The sequence below is a fragment of the Salmo salar genome, chromosome ssa14, assembly GCF_905237065.1.
Source record: "Salmo salar chromosome ssa14, Ssal_v3.1, whole genome shotgun sequence".
Taxonomy (NCBI): domain Eukaryota; kingdom Metazoa; phylum Chordata; class Actinopteri; order Salmoniformes; family Salmonidae; genus Salmo; species Salmo salar.
Window position 1 is genome coordinate 26,913,658 of NC_059455.1, and position 21,161 is coordinate 26,934,818.

General features: G+C 43.0%; 1 protein-coding gene across 3 annotated transcripts in view; it reads right to left on the reverse strand.

Moving 5' to 3' along the window:
* LOC106569194 (dipeptidyl aminopeptidase-like protein 6) overlaps positions 1–21,161 on the reverse strand; it is a 172,908-nt gene that overhangs the window by 119,097 nt on the left and 32,650 nt on the right. The window contains exon 1 of one of the 3 annotated variants that reach the window (XM_014140305.2): positions 515–1,468. The exons of 1 other annotated variant lie outside the window; for it this stretch is intronic. In XM_014140305.2, coding sequence (XP_013995780.2) covers positions 515–709 — 195 coding nt within the window. In that variant the 5' untranslated portion in view covers positions 710–1,468. Of the gene's footprint in view, positions 1–514; positions 1,469–21,161 lie in introns of those variants that run through there. One more of the 3 variants, XM_014140301.2, reaches the window with a different exon arrangement.

Consider the following 21,161-nt stretch of genomic DNA (forward strand, 5'->3'; position numbering starts at 1 on the left):
AGTGAAGACATCAAAACTATGAAATAATACATATGGATTCATGCCGTAAAAAAAGTGTTAAACAAACCTAATTATATTTTAGATTCTTCAAAGTAGCCATCCTTTGCTACTTTTAAGCAGTTATAGTTGGCAAGCATCACAACATAGAAAGTGACACAGCCTATTCAGACACGACACAAGGCCAACCATCCAGACACAATACGTTTCTTGAATAGCAACCACGCCTTGACTGGTGGAGCATCTGACGCTCTGAATTCATAGCCTACTGATCTGAGAATCACGGGGAAACTCATGCTGTTTCAGTTGCAAAACCATTTAGGCAAGAGTGAACCAAGTACATAATTGCAGCAACATGATAGTTTAGGCCTAGAGTAAAATGATTGGGCAAACAATAGAAAGCAGATAGGGGCTATACAAGTGATGTTAAAGTTGTCAACGATTATCAGATGAAGGTTTGAATGATCAAATCCATAGGCCTACACCAATAGTTTAGTTGTTTAGAGCAAGGTCTTACACGCTCGTCCTCGCTCGCATTTTTCTTTCGGTGGGGAACATTGGGTCTGCCATCGGCCACGGGCTGCGGGGTCATCCGTGTGTTGTTCTCCTCGTCCGCTACCTGTCCGCCGAGTAGGTGGCTGGCCTCAGGTGGGTGCGGGAAAGAATTCTTCGTATTAATCTTACCGGCGAATCTTTGATACAGCGAAGCCATAAGTCCAGTCAAAACCACTACAGCATGTCAAAGCAAGAGGAACCTTTCGTCTACGGGGGCGAGTGTAGGCTACTGCTTCTTTTCTGTGCGCTTTGGAGAGATCCGACGGCGGGTGGCCAATTTATCCTCTGGAATAAAGCGGAGATGGTTCCAAAGAGAACTGGTAAATTATCCCGATAAAATAACTTGTAAATACTGAAAACGTTTTCCTGGTTGAATTAGAAAACAAACATAGCCTAACCAGCAAGTCCTCTGATCGATTGGATGTGTTTTTGTTCCTAAGGGAGCGGTGAGCAAGGCTACAGTAGGACGTTAATAGTCTGTGTCTGTATTCAGAGCACGTTGGTTCCCCTCTTCAGTTCGTTGATGCCTTCTCACAGCGCGATAGCAGCTCGTCTCTGTGGGTATCCAATCTGATATTCAATACAGTCTCAGAAAATTGTACCCAATCAAAATAACTAAAAAGGCTGCTAGACTTTCAACAGCTGTTTGGCGGCAAGAAAGACCCGGTGTGTGTGTGTATGTGTGAAGGACGCCGAGAACCAGTGGCGCCTCGGTGGACGCGTTCTGCATGAGAAGTGAAGTAACGGACTATGCACAACCTATTATCTAAACAACACACCGCACACTATAGCATACTGTACATAATACACATTAATGTGGGGCAGAGAAGATTTCCTTTAATCCAATATTGCATTAGTCATTGAATAGTCCGGTCTCAAATGTGCTAATAGGCTACAAGCAGTCATGTAATTTGTAGAAATATTTTCGTTATTCTGTTCATTCCAGTCCCAATAACTGTTAATCCAGGACGGAGCTCGAGTGCCTCTCTGTGGCTCAATGAGAAACGACACTCATTCAGCAGAGGACGATGTTTATGACAGTTATAGTTTATAGTCTACATTGTATTTTATTCAACTTGTCTGAGCTTCTTCTCCACATTTGACTCTAGAAGGCCGTGGCTATCTCTAACACGAATTCAACACATTCCTCTTGAATCCAGATGCAAAAAGCATGTATTAATCACTTGAACCTGACGTTCTCTGGGAATGCGTTGAGTGCGATTCAGCACATGGACAGCGCCATAAACGACACCCTGGACGCGGGTAGAGATTCATCTTTTCCTAGAGTAAAAAAATGTCTGAAAACAAAAATTAGCTTTTTGGTATTAATTTAAGTTTAGGCATAAGGTTAGGAGTGCGATTGAGGTTAGGTTTAAAATCTGATTTTATTACCGTGGCTAGGCTACATAATGACCACTCTGTAGAGCTGTCGCCAAGACAAGATTCATCCAAAAATGTTAACCTGCGCTATGGACATCAACTGCGAACCCGCTCAGTGAGCTTATATCGTACAAATGACCGTGTGTAGCTAATTATTGTGACTCAGAAGCACAGCGAGACCAGCTCGTCTTCACCATCATATACCTTTCCTCACCTGCCCCAGTGGCCTTTTAGTAGTCAGCATTGTAACCAATAAGGATGGAGTTGTGAGGGATTTAAAGAAAACTCAGGCATGTCTGTGCATGCTGTTAAATGTATAATGTATTGCGGTGTATGTGACACAGGAGGCTACTGAAGGGAGAACGGCTCATAATAATGGCAGGAACAGAGCAAATTAATTGGCATCAAACACCTGCGTTTGATGTATTTGATACCATTCCACCGATTCCGCTCCAGTCATTACTAGGAGCCTGTTCTCCCCAGTTAAGGTGCCACCAACTTCCTGTGGTATGCGACTATGGTCAGTGGGGACAGGCAAATGTGGAGAGCTGAGAGCCTCCTCAGTCAGTTTCAGAGTGTCAAAGCACCCTGGCTGGCCTCCTCCCTGTGACAGCTCAGACCTCCATACTAGTGTTATGGTGAATTTCTGAGAAATGGGTCATCTACTGCACACACAAGTACAACTTCAAAGCAGCACCACTCACTATGATACCAAATAGACCATGCCGCAGACGCCATCAAGCGTTAATGTCATTTGACTAATAGGCTAGGACAGAAACCTATTGAAGTGGATTAAAACTATCCCCCTGATTCATTTCACAACTGTCTCATCTGCACAGAGAGACTAGAGTAATCACATGCTCCATCCTAATTATAAATGACAGTTGGGAAAATATTGTAGATTCCAAAGTTAACAATGAGTGGGTTTCAATTAATTTTCCTTTTTCCATTGCGAGTCACTTTCATATCATTCCCCAGAGCCGCTGGAGGCTCATTGATTCATGAATTGAATTAAAAATGCATCCCTCCCTCTTCACTACAAAAAAACTTTTCCATTCCAAAACCAAGGGCCTAGAACACGTGTCAAACTCATTCCATGGAGGGCAGAGTGTCTGCGGAATTTCGCTCCTCCCTTGTGCTTGATTGATCAATAAGGTCACTGATTAGTTAGGAAATCCCCTCACCTGGGTGTCTAGGTCTTAATTGGACACAAATTGAATGGAAATAATGAATATCAGCTTACACTTGGCCCTCCATGGAATGAATTTGATACCCATGGTCTAGAATATAAGGGTCATTGGTTGGAAAGGGTCATTTTCAACCATAAATGTTTATAAATGTCATAGGTAAAAGTATTTTGTTGGTAAACATTCAATTTTGGCTACAATATTCAGTGTACTACTTACAGGTTTCTACTCTCTAAAAGGACACTCTAAAACAATGGGTTGAATTGAGATATTCACTATAAATACAAAAGTACGTGGTCACCCCTTCAAATTGGTGGATTCGGATATTTCAGCCAAACCTTTTGCTGACAGGTGTATAAAATTGAGCACACAGCCATGCAATCTCCATAGACAATCATTGGCAGTAGAATGGCCTTACTGAAGACTCAGTGACTTTCAATGTGGCACCATCATAGTATGCCACCTTTCCAACAAGTCAGTTCTTCAAATTTCTGCCCTGCTAGAGCTGCCCCGGTCAACTAAGTGATGTTATTGTGAAGTGGAAACGTCTAGGAGCAACAACAGTTAAGCCGCGAAGTGGTAGACCACACAAGCTCACAGAACGTGACTGCCGAGTGCATAGCGCGTAAAAATCACCTGTCCTCGGTTGCGACACTCACTACCGAGTTCCAAACTGCTCTGGAAACAACGTCAGCACAATAACTGTTTATTGGGAGCTTCACGAAATGGGTTTCCATGGCTGAGCAGCCGCACACAAGCCTAAGATCACCATAAACAATGCCAAGCATCGGCTGGAGTGGTGTAAATCTCGCTGACACTGATGAATCTTGCTTCACCATTTGGCAGTCCGACAGAAGAATCTGGGTTTGGTGGATGGAAGGAGAAAGCTACCTGCCCCAATGCATAGTGGCAAATGTAAAGGTTGGTGGAGGAGGAATAATGGTCTGGAGCTGTTTTTCATGGTTCAGGCTACTCCCCTTAATTTTGGAGGGTGGATTGAAGGCATATAACGCAAACGTAGAGCAACCCAAAGGTTGCGATTTTAAATCTCATTACAGAAAACTTTATCATGTTTGCTAACACTTCCTCTAACCTTAACCCTTTTAGCTAACCCTTCGCCTAACCCTAACCTTAATGCTTTAACTCCTAAACTTAACCCTAACCCGTAGCCTAGCTAATGTTACTGTAGATAACTTTCTCTTGCTACTTTACCTTCACCTATTGTGTTGCACAATTGGGGTTGGTGATACTAGTTCAAATTAGAGGCCAAGTTATTCTACCTCTTACTGTAAACAACTTAAGCCTAAAAATATACAAAACTGTCACATTAATAAAGGTAGTTGTCTCTTCAGTAACTTGAACTAGCATTCAAATTTGAGCAGTGAGGTTAATTTCTCCCCCCTTCTCCACTTGTTCCAGGTTGAAAGACATCCCACCCTGACACCCTGCAGATATAAATGACTTGTTGTGAACCTCCCTACACCAGGATATTCACCATTCGCCAGGATATTATTCAGGAGTGAACAACATCACAATGTTAGACAAAGGTCAAAAAAGTACCCAATTCCAAATGGCATACTTTAGTAAAAGTATGTATACCTTAATAGAAAGTTACTCAAGTAAAAGTGAAAGGTCACCCAGTAAAATACTACTTGAGTAAAAGTCTAAAAGTATTTGGTTCTAAATACAGTACCAGTCAAAGTTTGGACACACTCATTCAATGTTTTTTCTTTACTTTTACTATTTTCTACATTATAGAAAAATAGTGAAGACATCAACACTATGAAATAACACATGGAATGAGGTAGTAACCAAAAAAGTGTTAAACAAATCAAATATATTTTAGAGTTTAGATTCTTCAAATTAGCCACCCTTTGCCTTGATGACAGTCTTGTACACTCTTCGCATTCTCTCAACCAGCTTCACCTGGAATGCTTTTCTAACAGTCCTGAAGGAGTTCCCACATATGCTGAGCACTTGTTGGTTGCTTTTCCTTCACTCTGCGGTCCAACTCATCCCAAACCATCTCAATTGAGTTGAGGTCGGGTGATTGTGGTGGCCAGGTCATCTGATGCAGCACTCCATCACTCTCATTCTTGGTGAAATAGTCCTTACACAGCCTGGAGGTGTATTGGATCATTGTCCTGTTGAAAAACAAAATTATAGTCCCACTAACTGCAAACCAGATGGGATGGCGTATCACTGCAGAATGCTGTGGTAGCCATGCTGGTTAAGTGTGCCTTGAATTTTAATCAAATCACTGACAGTGTCACCAGCAAAGCATCCCCCACACCTCCTCCTCCATGCTTCACGGTGGGAACCACACAAGCAGAGATCATCCGTTCACCTACTCTGCATCTCACAAAGACACAGCAGTTGGAACCAAAAATTTGGACTCATCAGACCAAAGGACAGATTTCCACCGGTCTAATGTCCATTGCTCGTGTTTCTTGGCCCAAGCAAGTCTCTTCTTCTTATTGGTGTTTTTTAGTAGTGGTTTCTTTGCAGCAATTGGACCATGAAGGCCTGATTCATGCAGTCTCCGCTGAACAGCTGATGTTGAGATGTGTCTGTTACTTGAACTCTGTGAAGCATTTATTTGGGCTGCAATCTGAGGTGCAGTTAACTCTAATGAACGTAATCTCTGAAGCAGAGGTAACTCTGGGTCTTCCTTTCCTGTGGTGGTCCTCATGACAGCCAGTTTCATCATAGGGCTTGATGGTTTTTGTGATTGCACTTGAAGAAACTTTCAAAGTTCTTGACATTTTCCAGATTAATTTCTTAAAGTAATGATGGACTGTCATTTTTCTTTACTTATTTGAGCTGTTCTTGCAATAATATGGACTTGGTATTTTATAAATGGTATACCACCCCTACCATGTCACAACACAACTGATTGGCTCAAGCGCATTAAGAAGGAAAGAAATTCCACAAATTAACTTTTAACAAAGCACACCTGTTATTTGAAATGCATTCCAGGTGACTACCTCATGAAGCTGGTTGAGAGAATGCCAAGAGTGTGCAAAGATGTCATGTATGCAAAGGGTGGCTACTTTGAAGAATCTCAAATAGAAAATATATTTTGATTTATTTAACACATTTTTGGTTACTACATGATTTCATAGTTTTGATGTCTTCACTATTATTCTACAATGTAGAAAATAGTAAAAATAAAGAAAAACCCTGGAATGAGTAGGTGTGTCCAAACTTTTGACTGGTACTGTATACTTAAGTATCAAAAGTAAAACTAAAAAGTATAAATCATTTCAAATTCCTTATATTAATCCAAGCAGACGGCACCATTTTCTTGTTTTGAAAATGTACGGATAGCCAGGGGCACACTCAGACATCCTTTACAAACGACACATGTGTTTATTGAGTCCGCCAGATCAGAGACAGTAGGGATGACCAAGTGTTCTCTTGATAAGTGCGTCAATTTGACTATTTTCCTGTCCTGCTAAGCATTCAAAATGTAATGAGTACTTTTGGGTGTCAAGAAAAATGTATTGAGTAAAAAGTGCATTATTTTCTTTAGGAATGTAGTGAAGTAAAAGGAAAAGTTGTCAAAAATATAAATAGTAAAGTAAAGTACAGATACCCCAAAAAACTTCTTAAGTAGTACTTTAAAGTATTTTTACTTAAGTACTTTACACCACTGATGTTAAATTCACCCATGTTTTTGATTATCATGCAGGTTTGTCAGGACATTGTAACTTTGAAGCTCATTCTAAATACATATGTGATTTCTGTCTCAGGGGATTTCACTGTGTGCAAGTGTTCAATTTAGACCACAATTAGTTGAATTAGGTGTTAGTGAAGGGCTGGAACAAAAACCTGTAAACTACTGTCGGTGTATAAAAAACCCTGTGGCTATCATAACAAAATTTGCCCTCATGTAATGAACAAGCTTATGAATGTTGGAGGTTAATGCCCTTGATCTGTCCCTCACTTGGGAATTGCTAGAATGGCACTGAAGAAAATAGCAGCTGTTTCACAGGCTCCTGACCAATTGTGCTATAATGTGTGTGTTTTGTGCTGATCTTAACTTTTTTTGTACATAATGTTTCCGCCATGACCGAAAAGAGCTTCTGGACATCAGAACATTGCTCACTAAAAAAAGAGGCGGCATTATAGAGGCTGGCATGCGGGACACCTGACGAGACTACATTGGCGAGTGGGTAAACCGCTTCTACTCTCCATTCTATTGGTGAACATGTAATCACTGGAGAATAAACTGGATGAGCTCCGTTCAAGACTATCCTATCAACTTGATCTGAAGAAAGGTGTTGTACATAAACTTTTTGTCATCTGTAGCCGCTATGACTTGAAACGGCATCACTTCCATCACACTTCCGCATTGTCTCTGTGCTGCTGCAATATTTGTTGCCACTTGGCTACCTGCTCAACTTAGCTTTTTACTTTTAATAACCATTTAATCAAACTCCGTATTTAACAAATTTACCAACGTCTTAGTTTTGTCCTCACTCAACTTTTTTCATTAAACTTTTTCACCCCTTTATCTGGACATGCAGGACCTCCACCAGCCGAAAAAGCTAAGTAACATTATGTCTTCTAACTGCAGTATCTGTACTCATAATATGCAGGACAACTATCGCCTTACGGTGACGATAGCCGAGTTGCAAGCCTGGCTTCAGGCTCAATCGTTAGGCAATGGCAATAAGTGTATGAAAGAGTGTCTGTGCCACAAGTAAGTACAGGTAGTCATGTTTATCCCGCAGCCGAACAATTTTCTCACGGCTTCTGGAAAGAAATGCTTTCGGCATGCTCAACCGGTGTCGCTCATTCAGCTAACATAAACATTCAACCGGTTTTCCCCACGAAGCAGCAAGTCGGTGTCATAGCCTGAGCCTTCTCAGTTCTCTTCCACCCATTATGGGGTCTGAGCCGTCAAAGCCTCCCACCATTAGCTCTGACAAAATGAAAACCCTAGTCATTGGCGACTCCATTACCCGCAATATTAGAATCATATAGCGATCATACATTGTTTACCAAGGGGCAGGACTACCGCCGTAAAGGCTATCTGAAGATGGCGCTGGCGGAGGCTAAAACTGACAAGTGTAGAGAACACAATGATATACATTTAAACTCAGTTTTTCACTATTCCTGACATTTAATCCTAGTAAAAATTCCCTGTCTTAGGTCAGTTAGGATCACCACTTTATTTTAAGAATGTGAAACGTCAGAATAATAGTAGAGAGAATGATTTATTTCAGCTTTTATTTCTTTCATCACATTCCCAGTGGGTCAGAAGTTTACATACCCTCAATTAGTATTTGGTAGCATTGCCTGTAAATTGTTTAACTTGAGTCAAACGTTTTGGGTAGCCTTCCACAAGCTTCCCACAATAAGTTGGGTGAATTTTGGCCCATTCCTCCTGACAGAGCTGGTGTAACGGAGTCAGGTTTGTAGGCCTCCAGGTTTGTAGGCCTCCAACTTCCTGACTGATGTCTTGAGATGTTGCTTCAATATATCCACATCATTTTCCTGCCTCATGATGCCATCTATTTTGTGAAGTGCACCAGTCCCTCCTGCAGCAAAGCACCCCCATAACATGATGCTGCCACCCCTGTGCTTCATGGTTGGGATGGTGTTCTTCAGCTTGCGAGCATCAGCTTTTTTTCCTCCAAACATAAGGATGGTCATTATGGCCAAACAGTTCTATTTTTGTTTCATCAGACCAGAGGACATTTCTCCCAAAAGTATGATCTTTGTCCACATGTGCAATTGCAAAACGTAGTTTGGCTTTTTTATTGCGGTTTTGGAGCAGTGGCTTCTTCCGTGCTGAGCGACCTTTCAGGTTATGTCGATATAGGACTCGTTTTACTGTGGATATAGATACTTTTGTACCTGTTTCCTCCAGCATCTTCACAAGGTCCTTTGCTGTTGTTCTGGGATTGATTTGCACTTTTCGCACCAAAGTACGTTAATCTCTAGGAGACAGAATGTGCCTCCTTCCTGAGTGATATGACAACTGCGTGGTCCCATGGTGTATATACTTGCGTACTATTGTTTGTACAGATGAAAGCGGTACCTTCAGGCATTTGGAAATTGCTCCCAAGGATGAACCAGACTTGGAAGTCTACAATTTTTTTATGAGGTCTTGGCTGATTTCTTTTGATTTTCCCATGATGTCAAGCAAAGAGGCACTGAGTTTGAAATACATCCACAGGTACACCTCCAATTGACTCAAATGATGTCAATTAGCCTATCAGAAGCTTCTAAAGACATTACATAATTTTCTGGAATTGTCCAAGCTGTTTAAAGGCACAGTCAACTTAGTGTATGTAAACTTCTGACCCACTGGAATTGTGATACAGTGAATTATAAGTGAAATAATGTAAACAATTGTTGGAAAAATTACTTGTGCCATGCACAAAGTAGATATCCTAACCGACTTGCCAAAACTATACTTTGTTAACAAGAAATTTGTGGAGTGGTTGAAAAACGAGTTTTAATGACTCCAACCTAAGTGTATGTAAACTTCCGACTTCAACTGTAGTTATTCACGTCGGCACCAGCGATGTTAGGATGAAACAGTTAGAGGTCACCAAGCACAACATAGCTTCAGCGTGAAACTTAGCTAGAAAGATGTTTCGGCATCGAGTAATTGTCTCTGGCCCCATCCCAGTTAGGGGGAGTGAGGAGCTCTACAGCAGACTTGTTCAACTCAATCACTGTTTGAAAACTGGATACTACTGCTCCTCCCAAAAGATTTAATTTGTAGATAATTGGCCCTCTTCCTGGGACCAAGCCTGGCATGCTGAGGAGTGACGGATTCCATCCTTGCTGGAGGGGTGCTCTTATCTTATCTATCAACATAGACAGGGCTCTAACTCCACAATGAGATAGGGTGCAGGCGCAGCAGCAGTCTGTTAGCCAGTCTGCCAGATTAGTGTAGTCTGCCCCTAGCACAGTCAGTGTAGTCAGTTCAGTTTTCCACATAGAGAACGTGTCTGTGTCTAGATCTAGGTGTGGCAAAACTAAACATGGCGGTGTTCGCCTTAGCAATCTCACTGGAATTAAGTATTCATCCATTCCTGTCACATCTCAAAAAGAAGACTACTAAAATGGTAGATCCCTCACTTCCCAGGCAGTAATAGTCAATGAACTAATCACTGATCATAAACCTGAATGGACCGAAACATGGCTTAAGCCTGATGAATTTACTGCATTAAATGATGCCTCTCCTCCTGCTTACACTAGTGATTATATCCCCTGCGCATCCTGCAAAGATGGAGGTGTTGCTAACATTTACGAAAGGAAATGTCAATTTACGAAAGACTGCATTTTGTCTTTTGAGGTTCTAGTCATGAAATCTATGCAGCCTACTCAATCACTTTTTATAGCTACTGTTTACCGGCCTCCTGGGCAAATTTTATGAAAATCAAATACAGAAATATTCTACTTACATACGTTTTCAAACCCGAGTCAATATAATAACTTTTGGCAGCAATTACAGCTGTGAGTATTTCTGGGTAAGGCTCTAAGAGCTTTGCACACCTGGATTGTACAATACTTGCACATTATTATTTTAAAAAAATCTACAAGGTCTGTCAAGTTGGTTGTTAATCATTGCTAGACATACATTGTTAAGTCTTGCCATAGATTTTCAAGCCCATTTAAGTCAAAATTGTAACTAGGCCACTCAGGAACATTCAATATTATCTTCATAAGCAACTCCAGTGTATATTGGGCCTTGTGTTTAAAGTTATTGTCCTGCTAAAAGGTGTCTGTTGGAAAGCAGACTGAACTAGGTTTTCCTCTCGGATTTTGCCTGGGATTATTTCGTTTATCACTCAGTGAAGTGTTGTATTTGCCCCAAGCATAACGCTTTGTAGTCAGGACATAAAGTTAATTTCTTTGCCCCATTTTTGGCAGTTTTACTTTAGTGCCCTATTGCAAACAGGATGCATGTTTTGGAATATTTTTCTTCTGTACAGCCTTACTTCTTTTCACTTTGTTGTTACTCCACAATACTAACCTAAATGACAATGTTGTTTATCCATTCTCAGTTATCTTCTATCACAACCATTAAAATCTAACTGTTTTAAAGTCACCATTGGCCTCATGGTGAAATGGAGACGGTTTCCTTCTTCTCTGGCAACTAAGTTAGGAAGGACAACTGTATATTTGTAGTGACTGGGCGTATTGGTACACCACCCAAAGTGTAATTAACAACTTCACCATGCTCAAAGCCATATTCAATGTCTGCTTTTCTTATTTTTACCCATTACCAATAGGTGCTCTTCTTTGCAAGGCATTGCAAAACATCCCTGGTCTTTGTGGTTGAATCTGTGTTTTAAATTCACTGCTCAACTGAGGGACCTCGTAGATAATTGTATGTGTAGGATACAGAGATGAGGTAGTCATTCAAAAATCATGTTAAACCCTAATGAAACTTATATGACTTCTTAAGCAAATGTTTAATCCTGAACTTATTTAGGCTTGCTATAACAAAGGGGTTGAAAACTTATTGACTCAAGACATTTCAGCTTTAAATTTTTAGTACATGTCTAAAAAGAATTACATTTTCACATTATGGGGTATTGTGTGTAGGTCAGTAACACAAAATCTAAATTTAATGCATTTTGAATTCAGGCTGTAACAACAAAATGTAGAAAAAGTCAAGGGGTGTGAATACATTCTGAAGGCACTGTAGGTATTGTGGAACTAAATGTTTTTCCTCATAATTCTGGACTATCGGACCACGATCTTATTACATTTGCAATTGCAAAAAATGATTTGCTTAGACCCCAACCAAGGATTATCAAAAGCTGTGATATAAATTCTTGAACAACACAAAGATTCCTAGATGCCCTTCCAGACTCCCTCCACCTACCCAAGGACTTCAGAGTACAAAAATCAGTTAACCACCTAACTGAGGATCTGCACTTAACCTTATGTAATACCCTAGATGCAGTCGGACCGCTAAACACAAAAACGGTCACAAGAAAGTAGCTCCCTGGTATACAGGAAAATACCCGAGCCCTGCAGCAAGCTTCCAGAAAATTGGAACAGAAATGGCGCTCCACTAAATTGGAAGTCTTCCAACTAGCTTGGAAAGAGAGTATCGTGCAGTATCGAAAAGCCCTCACTGCTGCCCGATCAGCCTACTTTGAAAAAAATTGACTGCTGCAAAGCTAACTAAAAATCAGCATTTCCCAAGTGAGGACGGCCTTCACTTCAGCAGTGATGAATTCGTGAACTTCTTTGACAAAAAGATAATATGTAACAGCTGTCTTCACAAACGGACCAAAATGCGGCGGAGTTAGTGTTCAACATGATTTAATAAACGGAACACTATGCCATTTACAAAAACAAGAAAAACTGACAGTCAACACAGTCCTGTCAGGTGCAACCACAATGACAAGAACAATTACCCACGAAAAACAAAGGAAACGTAGGCAACCTATGTGTGACTCCCAATCAACCACAACCCTCTACAGCTGTGCCTGATTGGAAGTCACACGGCCAAAATCAATGAAACAATAAAAACACACACAAAAACCCTGCCACATCCTGACCAAAACTAATCCAATTTCTCCCTCTGCTGGTCAGGATGTGACAGTACCACCCCCCCCCCCTCAAGGTGCAGACCCCGTAATGCACCTTACAAAAAGAAAACACAACAAAAAAAATCCCCAATACCCCAACAAAACCAATAAACAATAACCCCTAAACAATAAGGGAGGGAAGGGAGGGTGGCTGCCGTCACCGACGGCACTGTGCTACACCCTCCCTCCCCAACCCACCTATCCTGGAGGTGGCTCAGGTGCAGGACGTGGACCTCGCTCCACCTTCGGTGGCGCCGATAGCTGCGCCGGGCAGACAGGCCACTCGGGCTGACCCTGGCAGACGGGCCACTCTGGCTGGGCCGGAGGACAGGCGGGCCACTCGGGCTGGGCCGGAGGACAGACGGGCCACTCGGGCTGGGCCGGAGGACAGACGGGCCACTCGGGCTGGGCCGGAGGACAGACGGGCCACTCTGGCAGATCCGGCACGACGGGCCACTGGCAGATCCGGCACGACGGGCCACTCTGGCAGATCCGCACGACGGGCCACTCTGGCAGATCCGGCACGACGGGCCACTCTGGCAGATCCGGCACGACGGGCCACTCTGGCAGATCCGGCACGACGGGCCACTCTGGCAGATCCGGCACGACGGGCCACTCTGGCAGATCCGGCACGACGGGCCACTCTGGCAGATCCGGCTCAGGATTCACCAGGCTGGGGAGACAAGAAGGAGGCCTGGCTCTGGGCGCAGGCCCTGGACTCACCAGTCTGGGAAGACCCGCTGGAGGCCTGGTTTGAGGAGGTGGCACAGGAGAGACCAGGGTGGAGAGACCCACTGGAGGACTGGTCCGTGGAGGAGGCACGGGTTTGACCAGGATGGGGAGACACACTGGAGGACTGGTCCGTGGAGGAGGCACGGGCTTGACCAGGATAGGGAGACCCACTGGAGGACTGGTCCGTGGAGGAGGCACAGGCTTGACCAGGATGGGAAGACAGCAGGAGGCCTTGAGTGGCTGGGAAGACATGCAGGAGGCCTGTTTCTGGGCGTAGGCACAGTCTTTACCAGACAACCAGCACGCACCTCAGGACGAGTATGGAGAGCTGCCTCAGGTGACATCATTCCCACGACACGCTCATTAGGGCGAATACCGTACTTAATGCACCACACTAGCAGCTCTCTTATCTCTCTCTCCTTTAATTTACCCATTAACTCTGTCACCGTCTCTGCCTCGTACCCCTCGCTCACCTCCCATGTCAGCCCGACTGGCTCTGGTTCCGACCTCCGCTCCACCGACTGTCCCGTGTGCCCCCAAAAAATTATTGGGGCTCTCTCTCGCGCTCGTTGCGCTCTCTCTCCTCGTAATAGCGCCTCTCCGCTCTCGCCGCTTCAATCTCCCACTGCGGGAGGCGATAATCCCCAGCCTGAGTCCATGGTCCCTCTCCGTCCAGGATTTGTTCCCAAGTCCATTGGTCCATAACGCTGTACTCCTGCTGCTCCTTCCTCCTCCGCCGCTTGGTCCTGGTTTGGTGGGTAATTCTGTAACAGCTGTCTTCAGAAACGGACCAAAATGCGGCGGAGTTAGTGTTCAACATGATTTAATAAACGGAACACTATGCAATTTACAAAAACAAGAAAAACTGACAGTCAACACAGTCCTGTCAGGTGCAACCACAATGACAAGAACAATTACCCACGAAAAACAAAGGAAACGTAGGCAACTTATGTGTGACTCCCAATCAACCACAACCCTCTACAGCTGTGCCTGATTGGAAGTCACACGGCCTTAATCAATGAAACAATAAAAACACACACAAAAACCCTGCCACATCCTGACCAAAACTAATCCAATTGCTCCCTCTGCTGGTCAGGATGTGACATAATAGAAAAAAAATTACGTACTCCTCTTTGAATATCCGTATTTCTCCAAAACTTTGTTTTCCTGAGTCTTCACAAAAGTGCCAGGACCTCGTATCAATGGAGACACACATTTTTTTTTTATCCTGTATCGCTTGACACATTCATGAAAATAGTCATGGCCTCTAAAACTTCAGCTGTCTACTGGACCCTATTCCAACTAAAACTACTGAAAGAACTACTTCCTGTGCTTGGCCCTCCTACAGTATGTATAACATAATAAACGTCTCCCTATCCTCCAGATGTGTACAAAACTCATTAAATGTGGCAGTAATAAAGCCCCTCCTGAAAAAGCCCCCCCCCCCAAAAAAACTATTAGCCTACATCGAATCTCCCATTCCTCTCAAAAAGGTATATCATACACTACAGTTAAGGAACAATGGGAAAGTAATTCTGCTTTGAAAGTTGATAAACTTGTAACCTCACTTTTGAGAAAATGGCCTTTGAATGTTTTGGTACTATACTAGTGGAGAGCCCTTCTTTGTTTGCACCAATTCAGCATTGTTCACACCCTCTTAAGCTTTAACCCCACCCATCTCTTTAAGGGTTAAGCCGATCGTTCGTCCTTACAACAGCAGTCAAGCACCCAAGCTAACTGGCAAACGTTGGCTAGCTTGCTAGCTACTGCCAGACACAAATGAGAGAACATCTCACTGACCATTTTACTCACCCTAGCTGAGCTGGATAAGCTATTTTTATGTTATTCAAAGCGTTGGTGATGGCAACTGTGCTGCGGGCAACAATTCACTTTTTTGCCAACGTTTACTGACACCGGCCATATTCAACGGGTATTGAGCGTTTGTAAATTCGCACTCTAGCTAGCTAGCTAAACAATGAACCATAATCCCAACTCATGACATTACTACCCTGCATGAATCTCCAGGTAGCTAACCAACCAGGTTCAATGTTAGCTAGCTTATATTAGGCTATAACTAGCAAAGCAAATGGCTCTGAGATACGAATAATATTACTACACAGATCATACACATAACGTTAGCTAGTGAGCCAGCCAGCTACAGTTAGCTAGCTAGCCAACAGTACAATTTAACTTGAAATGAAAACAACTTTCTGACAAAATTGTGTAATATATGAACATGTAGCTAGCTAGACTCTCTTACCCGTATATATGGACGGACGCTTCTCACTCTCTGTCACGGATGCCATGGTTGCCCTTAGTTTCAAGATGTAATCCGGAGATGGGTGTTTTCTCCATCTCCTTAGCTATCATACACTAAATCCACTGTTACAAAAGTCAGTCCTCCAGAACGTGGAGAGCAATACTTATGCAGTTCTACTACGAGATATACATTTTTTAAAAGCCACGTTAGATAGGATTACCTACACATACTGACAAAAGCGTGCTATATGGCAGACCAATCTGAACTCATCTCTCGGCATGTCTAGCCCACTCATTATCTCAGCCAATCATGGCTAGTGGGACGGTCGCTCGCTTTTTCTGTGGTTAAACCAACTAGGCTCGTAATTTAACATTTGTATTCATATTTTACAGATTTGCATACAAGTTTGTTATTACGGCACATGAAAGTTCACATGTTCCAGAAGGCATTTCTGCCAGAAAAAGCATTTTGATTTAAAAAAAAAAGTGAACGTTCAAATGGCTCTCCTGTGAAGTAGTGACGTGCGACATACGCCTAATTTCCTGAAATGGGTCACATATGCTGCTGCTACTCTGTTTATTATCTATGCTGATTGCTTAGTCACTTTTACCCCTACCTACATGTACATACAGTATTACCTCAACTACCTCGTAACCCTGCACATTGACTCAGTACCAGTACATAGAGCCTCGTTACTGTTATTTTATTGTGTTAGCAATTTCCTTTTTTATTGAGCACATTTTTCTTCCTTTTAACTCTGCATTGAGGGTGGAGTTGCAATCTACTGCAAAGATAGAACTCTGCAGGCTGTCATACTATCCAGGTCTGTGCCCAAACAATTCGAGCTTCCACTTTTAAAAATCCACCTTTCCAGAAACAAGTCTCTCACCGTTGCCACTTGTTATAGACCCCCTTCAGCCCCTAGCTGTGCCCTGGACACCATATGTGAATTGATTGAAGATAGATGGGGGGCAGAGTTTGTACTGTAAGGTGACCTAAACTGGGACATGCTTAACACCCCGGCCGTCCTACAATCTTAGCTAGATGCCCTCAATCTCACGCAAATTATCAAGGAACCTACCAGGTACAACCCTAAATGCATAACCATGGGTAACATCTTAGATATCATCCTGACCAACTTGCCCTCTAAATTCACCCCTGCTGTCTTCAACCAGGATCTCAGCGATCACTGCCTCATTGCCTGCGTGCGTAATGGGTCCGCGGTCAAACGACCACCCCGCATCACTGTCAAACGCTCCCTAAAACACTTCAGCGAGCAGGCCTTTCTAAATCGACCTGGCCCGGGTATCCTGGAAGGATATTGACCTCATCCCGTCAGTAGAGGATGCCTGGCTGCTCTTTAAAAGTGCTTTCCTCACCATCTTAAATAAGCATTCCCCATTAAAAAAATTTAGAACTAAGAACAGATATAGCCCTTGGTTCACCCCAGACTTGACTGCCCTTGACCAGCACAAAAACATCCTGTGACGTTCTGCATTAGCATCGAATAGCCCCCGCGATGTGCAACTTTTCAGGGAAGTCAGGAACCAATATACACAGTCAGTTAGGAAAGCTAAGGCTAGCTTAAATCTACGATAATAGATCATTTCAATGAGCATTTTCCTATGGCTGGCCATGCTTTCCACCTGGCTACCCCTACCCCGGCCAACATCTCAGCACCCCCTGCAGCAACTTGCCCAAGCCCCCCCGCTTCTCCTTCACCCAAAATCCAGACAGCTGATGTTCTGAAAGAGCTGTGAAATCTGGATCCCTGAAAATTCAGCTGGGCTAGAAAATCTGCACCCTCTCTTTCTAAAATGAAACACTGAAATTGTTGCAACCCCTATTACTAGCCTGCTCAACCTCTCATTCGTATCGTCAGAGATCCCCAAAGACTGGAAAGCTGCCGCGGTCATCCCCCTCTTCAAAGGGGGAGTACTCTAGACCCAAACTGTTACAGACCTATATCCATCCTGCCCTGCCTTTCTAAAATCTTCGAAAGCCAAGTTAACAAACAGATCACCAACCATTTCGAATCCCACCGTACCTTCTCCACTATGCAATCTGGTTTCCGAGCTGGTCATGGGTGCACCTCAGCCAGGCTCAACGTCCTGAATGATATCATATCCGCCATCGATAAAAGACAGTACTGTGCAGCTGTCTTCATTGACCTGGCCAAGGCTTTCGACTCTGTCAATCACCACATTCTTATCGGCAGACTCAATAGCCTTGGCTTCTCAAATGACTGCCTCGCCTGGTTCACCAATTACTTCTCAGATTGAGTTCAGAGTGTCAAATCGGAGGGCCTGTTGTCCGGACCTCTGGCAGTCTCTATGGGGGTGCCACAGGGTTCAATTCTCGGGCTGACTCTTTTCTCTGAATATATCAATGATGTCGCTCTTGATGCTGGTGATTCTCTGATCCACCTCTACGCAGACGACACTATTCTGTATACATCTGCCCTTCTTTGGACACTGTGCTAACAAATCTCCAAACGAGCTTCAATGCCATACAACACTCCTTCCGTGGCGTCCAACTGGTAAAGCCCCGCCTTATCTCAGCTCACTGGTCACCATAGCAATACCCACCTGTAGAACGCGCTCCAAGAGGTATATTTCACTGGTCATCCCCAAAGCCAACAGTTCCTTTGGCTGCCTTTCCTTCCAGTTCTCTGCTGCCAATGACTGGAACGAATTGCAAAAATCACTGAAGCCTTATATCTCCCTCTCTAACTTTAAGCATCAGCTGTCAGAGCAGCTTACCGATCACTGTACCTGTACACAGGCAATTTGTAAATAGCACACCCAACTACCTCATCCCCATATTATTACTTTTTCTCTTTCTCTTTTGCACCCCAGTATCTCTACTTTCACATTATCATCTGCACATCTATCACTCCAATGTTAATGCTAATATGTAATTATTTCACCTCCATGGCCTATTTATTGCCTTACCTCCCTACTCTTCTACATTTGTACACACTGTACATAGATTTTTCTATTGTGTTATTGACTGTACGTTTGTTGTGTGTAACTCTGTCGTTGTTTTTGTTGCACAGATACAGATATTAATTTCCACAAAGTTTGCTGCTTCAGTGTCTTTAGATATTTTTGTCAGATGTTACTATGGAATACTGAAGTATAATTACAAGCATTTCATAGGTGTGAAAGGCTTTTATTGACAATTACATTAAGTTGATGCAAAGAGTCAATATTTGCAGTGTTGATCCCTTCTTTTTCAAGACCTCTGCAATCCGCCCTGGCATGCTGTCAATTAACTTCTGGGACACATCCTGACTGATGGCAGCCCATAATTGGAGTTTGTCAGAATTTGTGGGTTTTTGTTTGTCCACCCGCCTCTTGAGGATTGACCACAAGTTCTCAATGGGATTAAGGTCTGGGGAGTTTCCTGGCCATGGACCCCCCAAAAGAATCGATGTTTTGTTCCCCAAGCCACTTAGTTATCACTTTTGCCTTATGGCAAGGTGCTCCATCATGCTGGAAAAGGCATTGTTCATCATCAAACTGTTCCTGGATGGTTGGGAGAAGTTGCTCTCGGAGGATGTGTTGGTACCATTCTTTATTCATGGCTGTGTTCTTAGGCAAAATTGTGAGTGAGCCCACTCCCTTGGCTGAGAAGCAACACCACACATGAATGGTCTCAGGATGCTTTACTGTTGGCATGACACAGGACTGATGGTAGCGCTCACCTTGTCTTCTCCGGACAAGCTTTGTTCCGGATGCCCCAAACAATCGGAAAGGGGATTCATCAGAGAAATGAATTTATCCCAGTCCTCAGCAGTCCAATCCCTGTACCAGTCTGTCCGTGATGTTTTTCCTGGAGAAAAGTGGCTTCTTTGCTGCCCTTCTTGACACCAGGCCATTCTCCAAAAGTCTTCGCCTCACTGTGCGTGCAGATGCACTCACACCTGCCTGCTGCCATTCCTGAGCAAGCTCTGTACTGGTGGTGCCCCGATCCCGTAGCTGAATCAACTTTAGGAGACCTGGCGCTTGCTGGACTTTCTTGGGCACCCTGAAGCCTTCTTCACAACAATTGAACCGCTCTCCTTGAAGTTCTTGATTCGATAAATGGTTGATTTAGGTGCAATCTTACTGGCAGCAATATCCTTGCCTGTAAAGCCCTTTTTGTGCAAAGCAATGATGACGGCACGTGTTTCCTTGCAGGTAACCATGGTTGACAGAGGAAGAACAATGATTCCAAGCACCCCTCTCCTTTTGAAGCTTCAAGTCTGTTATTGAAACTCAATTAGCATGACAGAGTGATCTCCAGTCTTGTCCTCGTCAACACTCACACCTGTGTTAACAAGAGAATCACTGACATGATGTCAGCTGGTCCTTTTGTGGCAGGGCTGAAATGCAGTGGAAATGTTTTTGGGGGATTCAGGTCATTTGGATGGCAAAGAGGGACTTTGCAATTAATTGCAATTCATCTGATCACTGTTCATAACATTCTACAGTATATGCAAATTGCCATCATACAAACTGAGGCAGCAGACTTTGTGAAAATGAATATTACATTTACATTACATTTTACATTACATTCTCAAAACTTTTGGCCACAACTGTATTTTTTTAACCGCTGCCTCTGTTTCGAGACAGGTGCATGATAATGGTCCATGATAATGGTCCATTCGAAATCAAAACAATTTTCACACATATATTATTTAGTATACGTAAAGACAAGATTAAATCAAGAATAGTCTGATGGGTGACAATATTAGCCTTTCACTTGTGAATTATATATGAATCACTTGTGAACGATGCCCAGCATAAAGCCTTTTTTTGCAACTTTTTCTAATCATAGTCGCACACCTCATGTAGCCTAGCCCATAGGCCTATATGTTTTGATAAGGTTTGTATCACAACTAAAGTGGCCAAAAAACGTCTTAAAATTCAGCACATTAATCCGCTTTACAAGGGGTTTAGTGCCTAACTGGCATACATAAACAGCGCATGAGTTTCAAGTTTGGAGAAGATCATTTTTACCATAAAAATGCACCTTTATAATAAAAGCATTACATGCATCAATCGCAATTGCGGTCACGTTTGATAAATGGTGTTTTCCCGCTATTGTACAATTCCTGCTTATAGCCTTCTGTCATGTGCACATTGCTGCGCTTATAATGTGAAGAAATAGCCAAATAGTTTGTCCACATTGTAAGCTAAACATTCTGATCTGTTGTGCCAGCCACATTGTGTAAAAGAAAATATTCTGATGCTAGTGGTTGTATTCATTTGGGATCTATTGCATCCCACAACTGTCCCAGACTATGTTTGAAATATTTATTTCTCGCACAGAATAGGTTGACTTTTGTACTATGGGGGATAGTAGATTGACATAGGCTAGTGCTTTTGCTGTTCGTTAGGCCTACTCATCTTGTTGGCTGATGAAAAGTAAATGTGAACAGTTCTTCCAATATCTTCAATATGCACCTCTCAAATTTGAATCACCCAA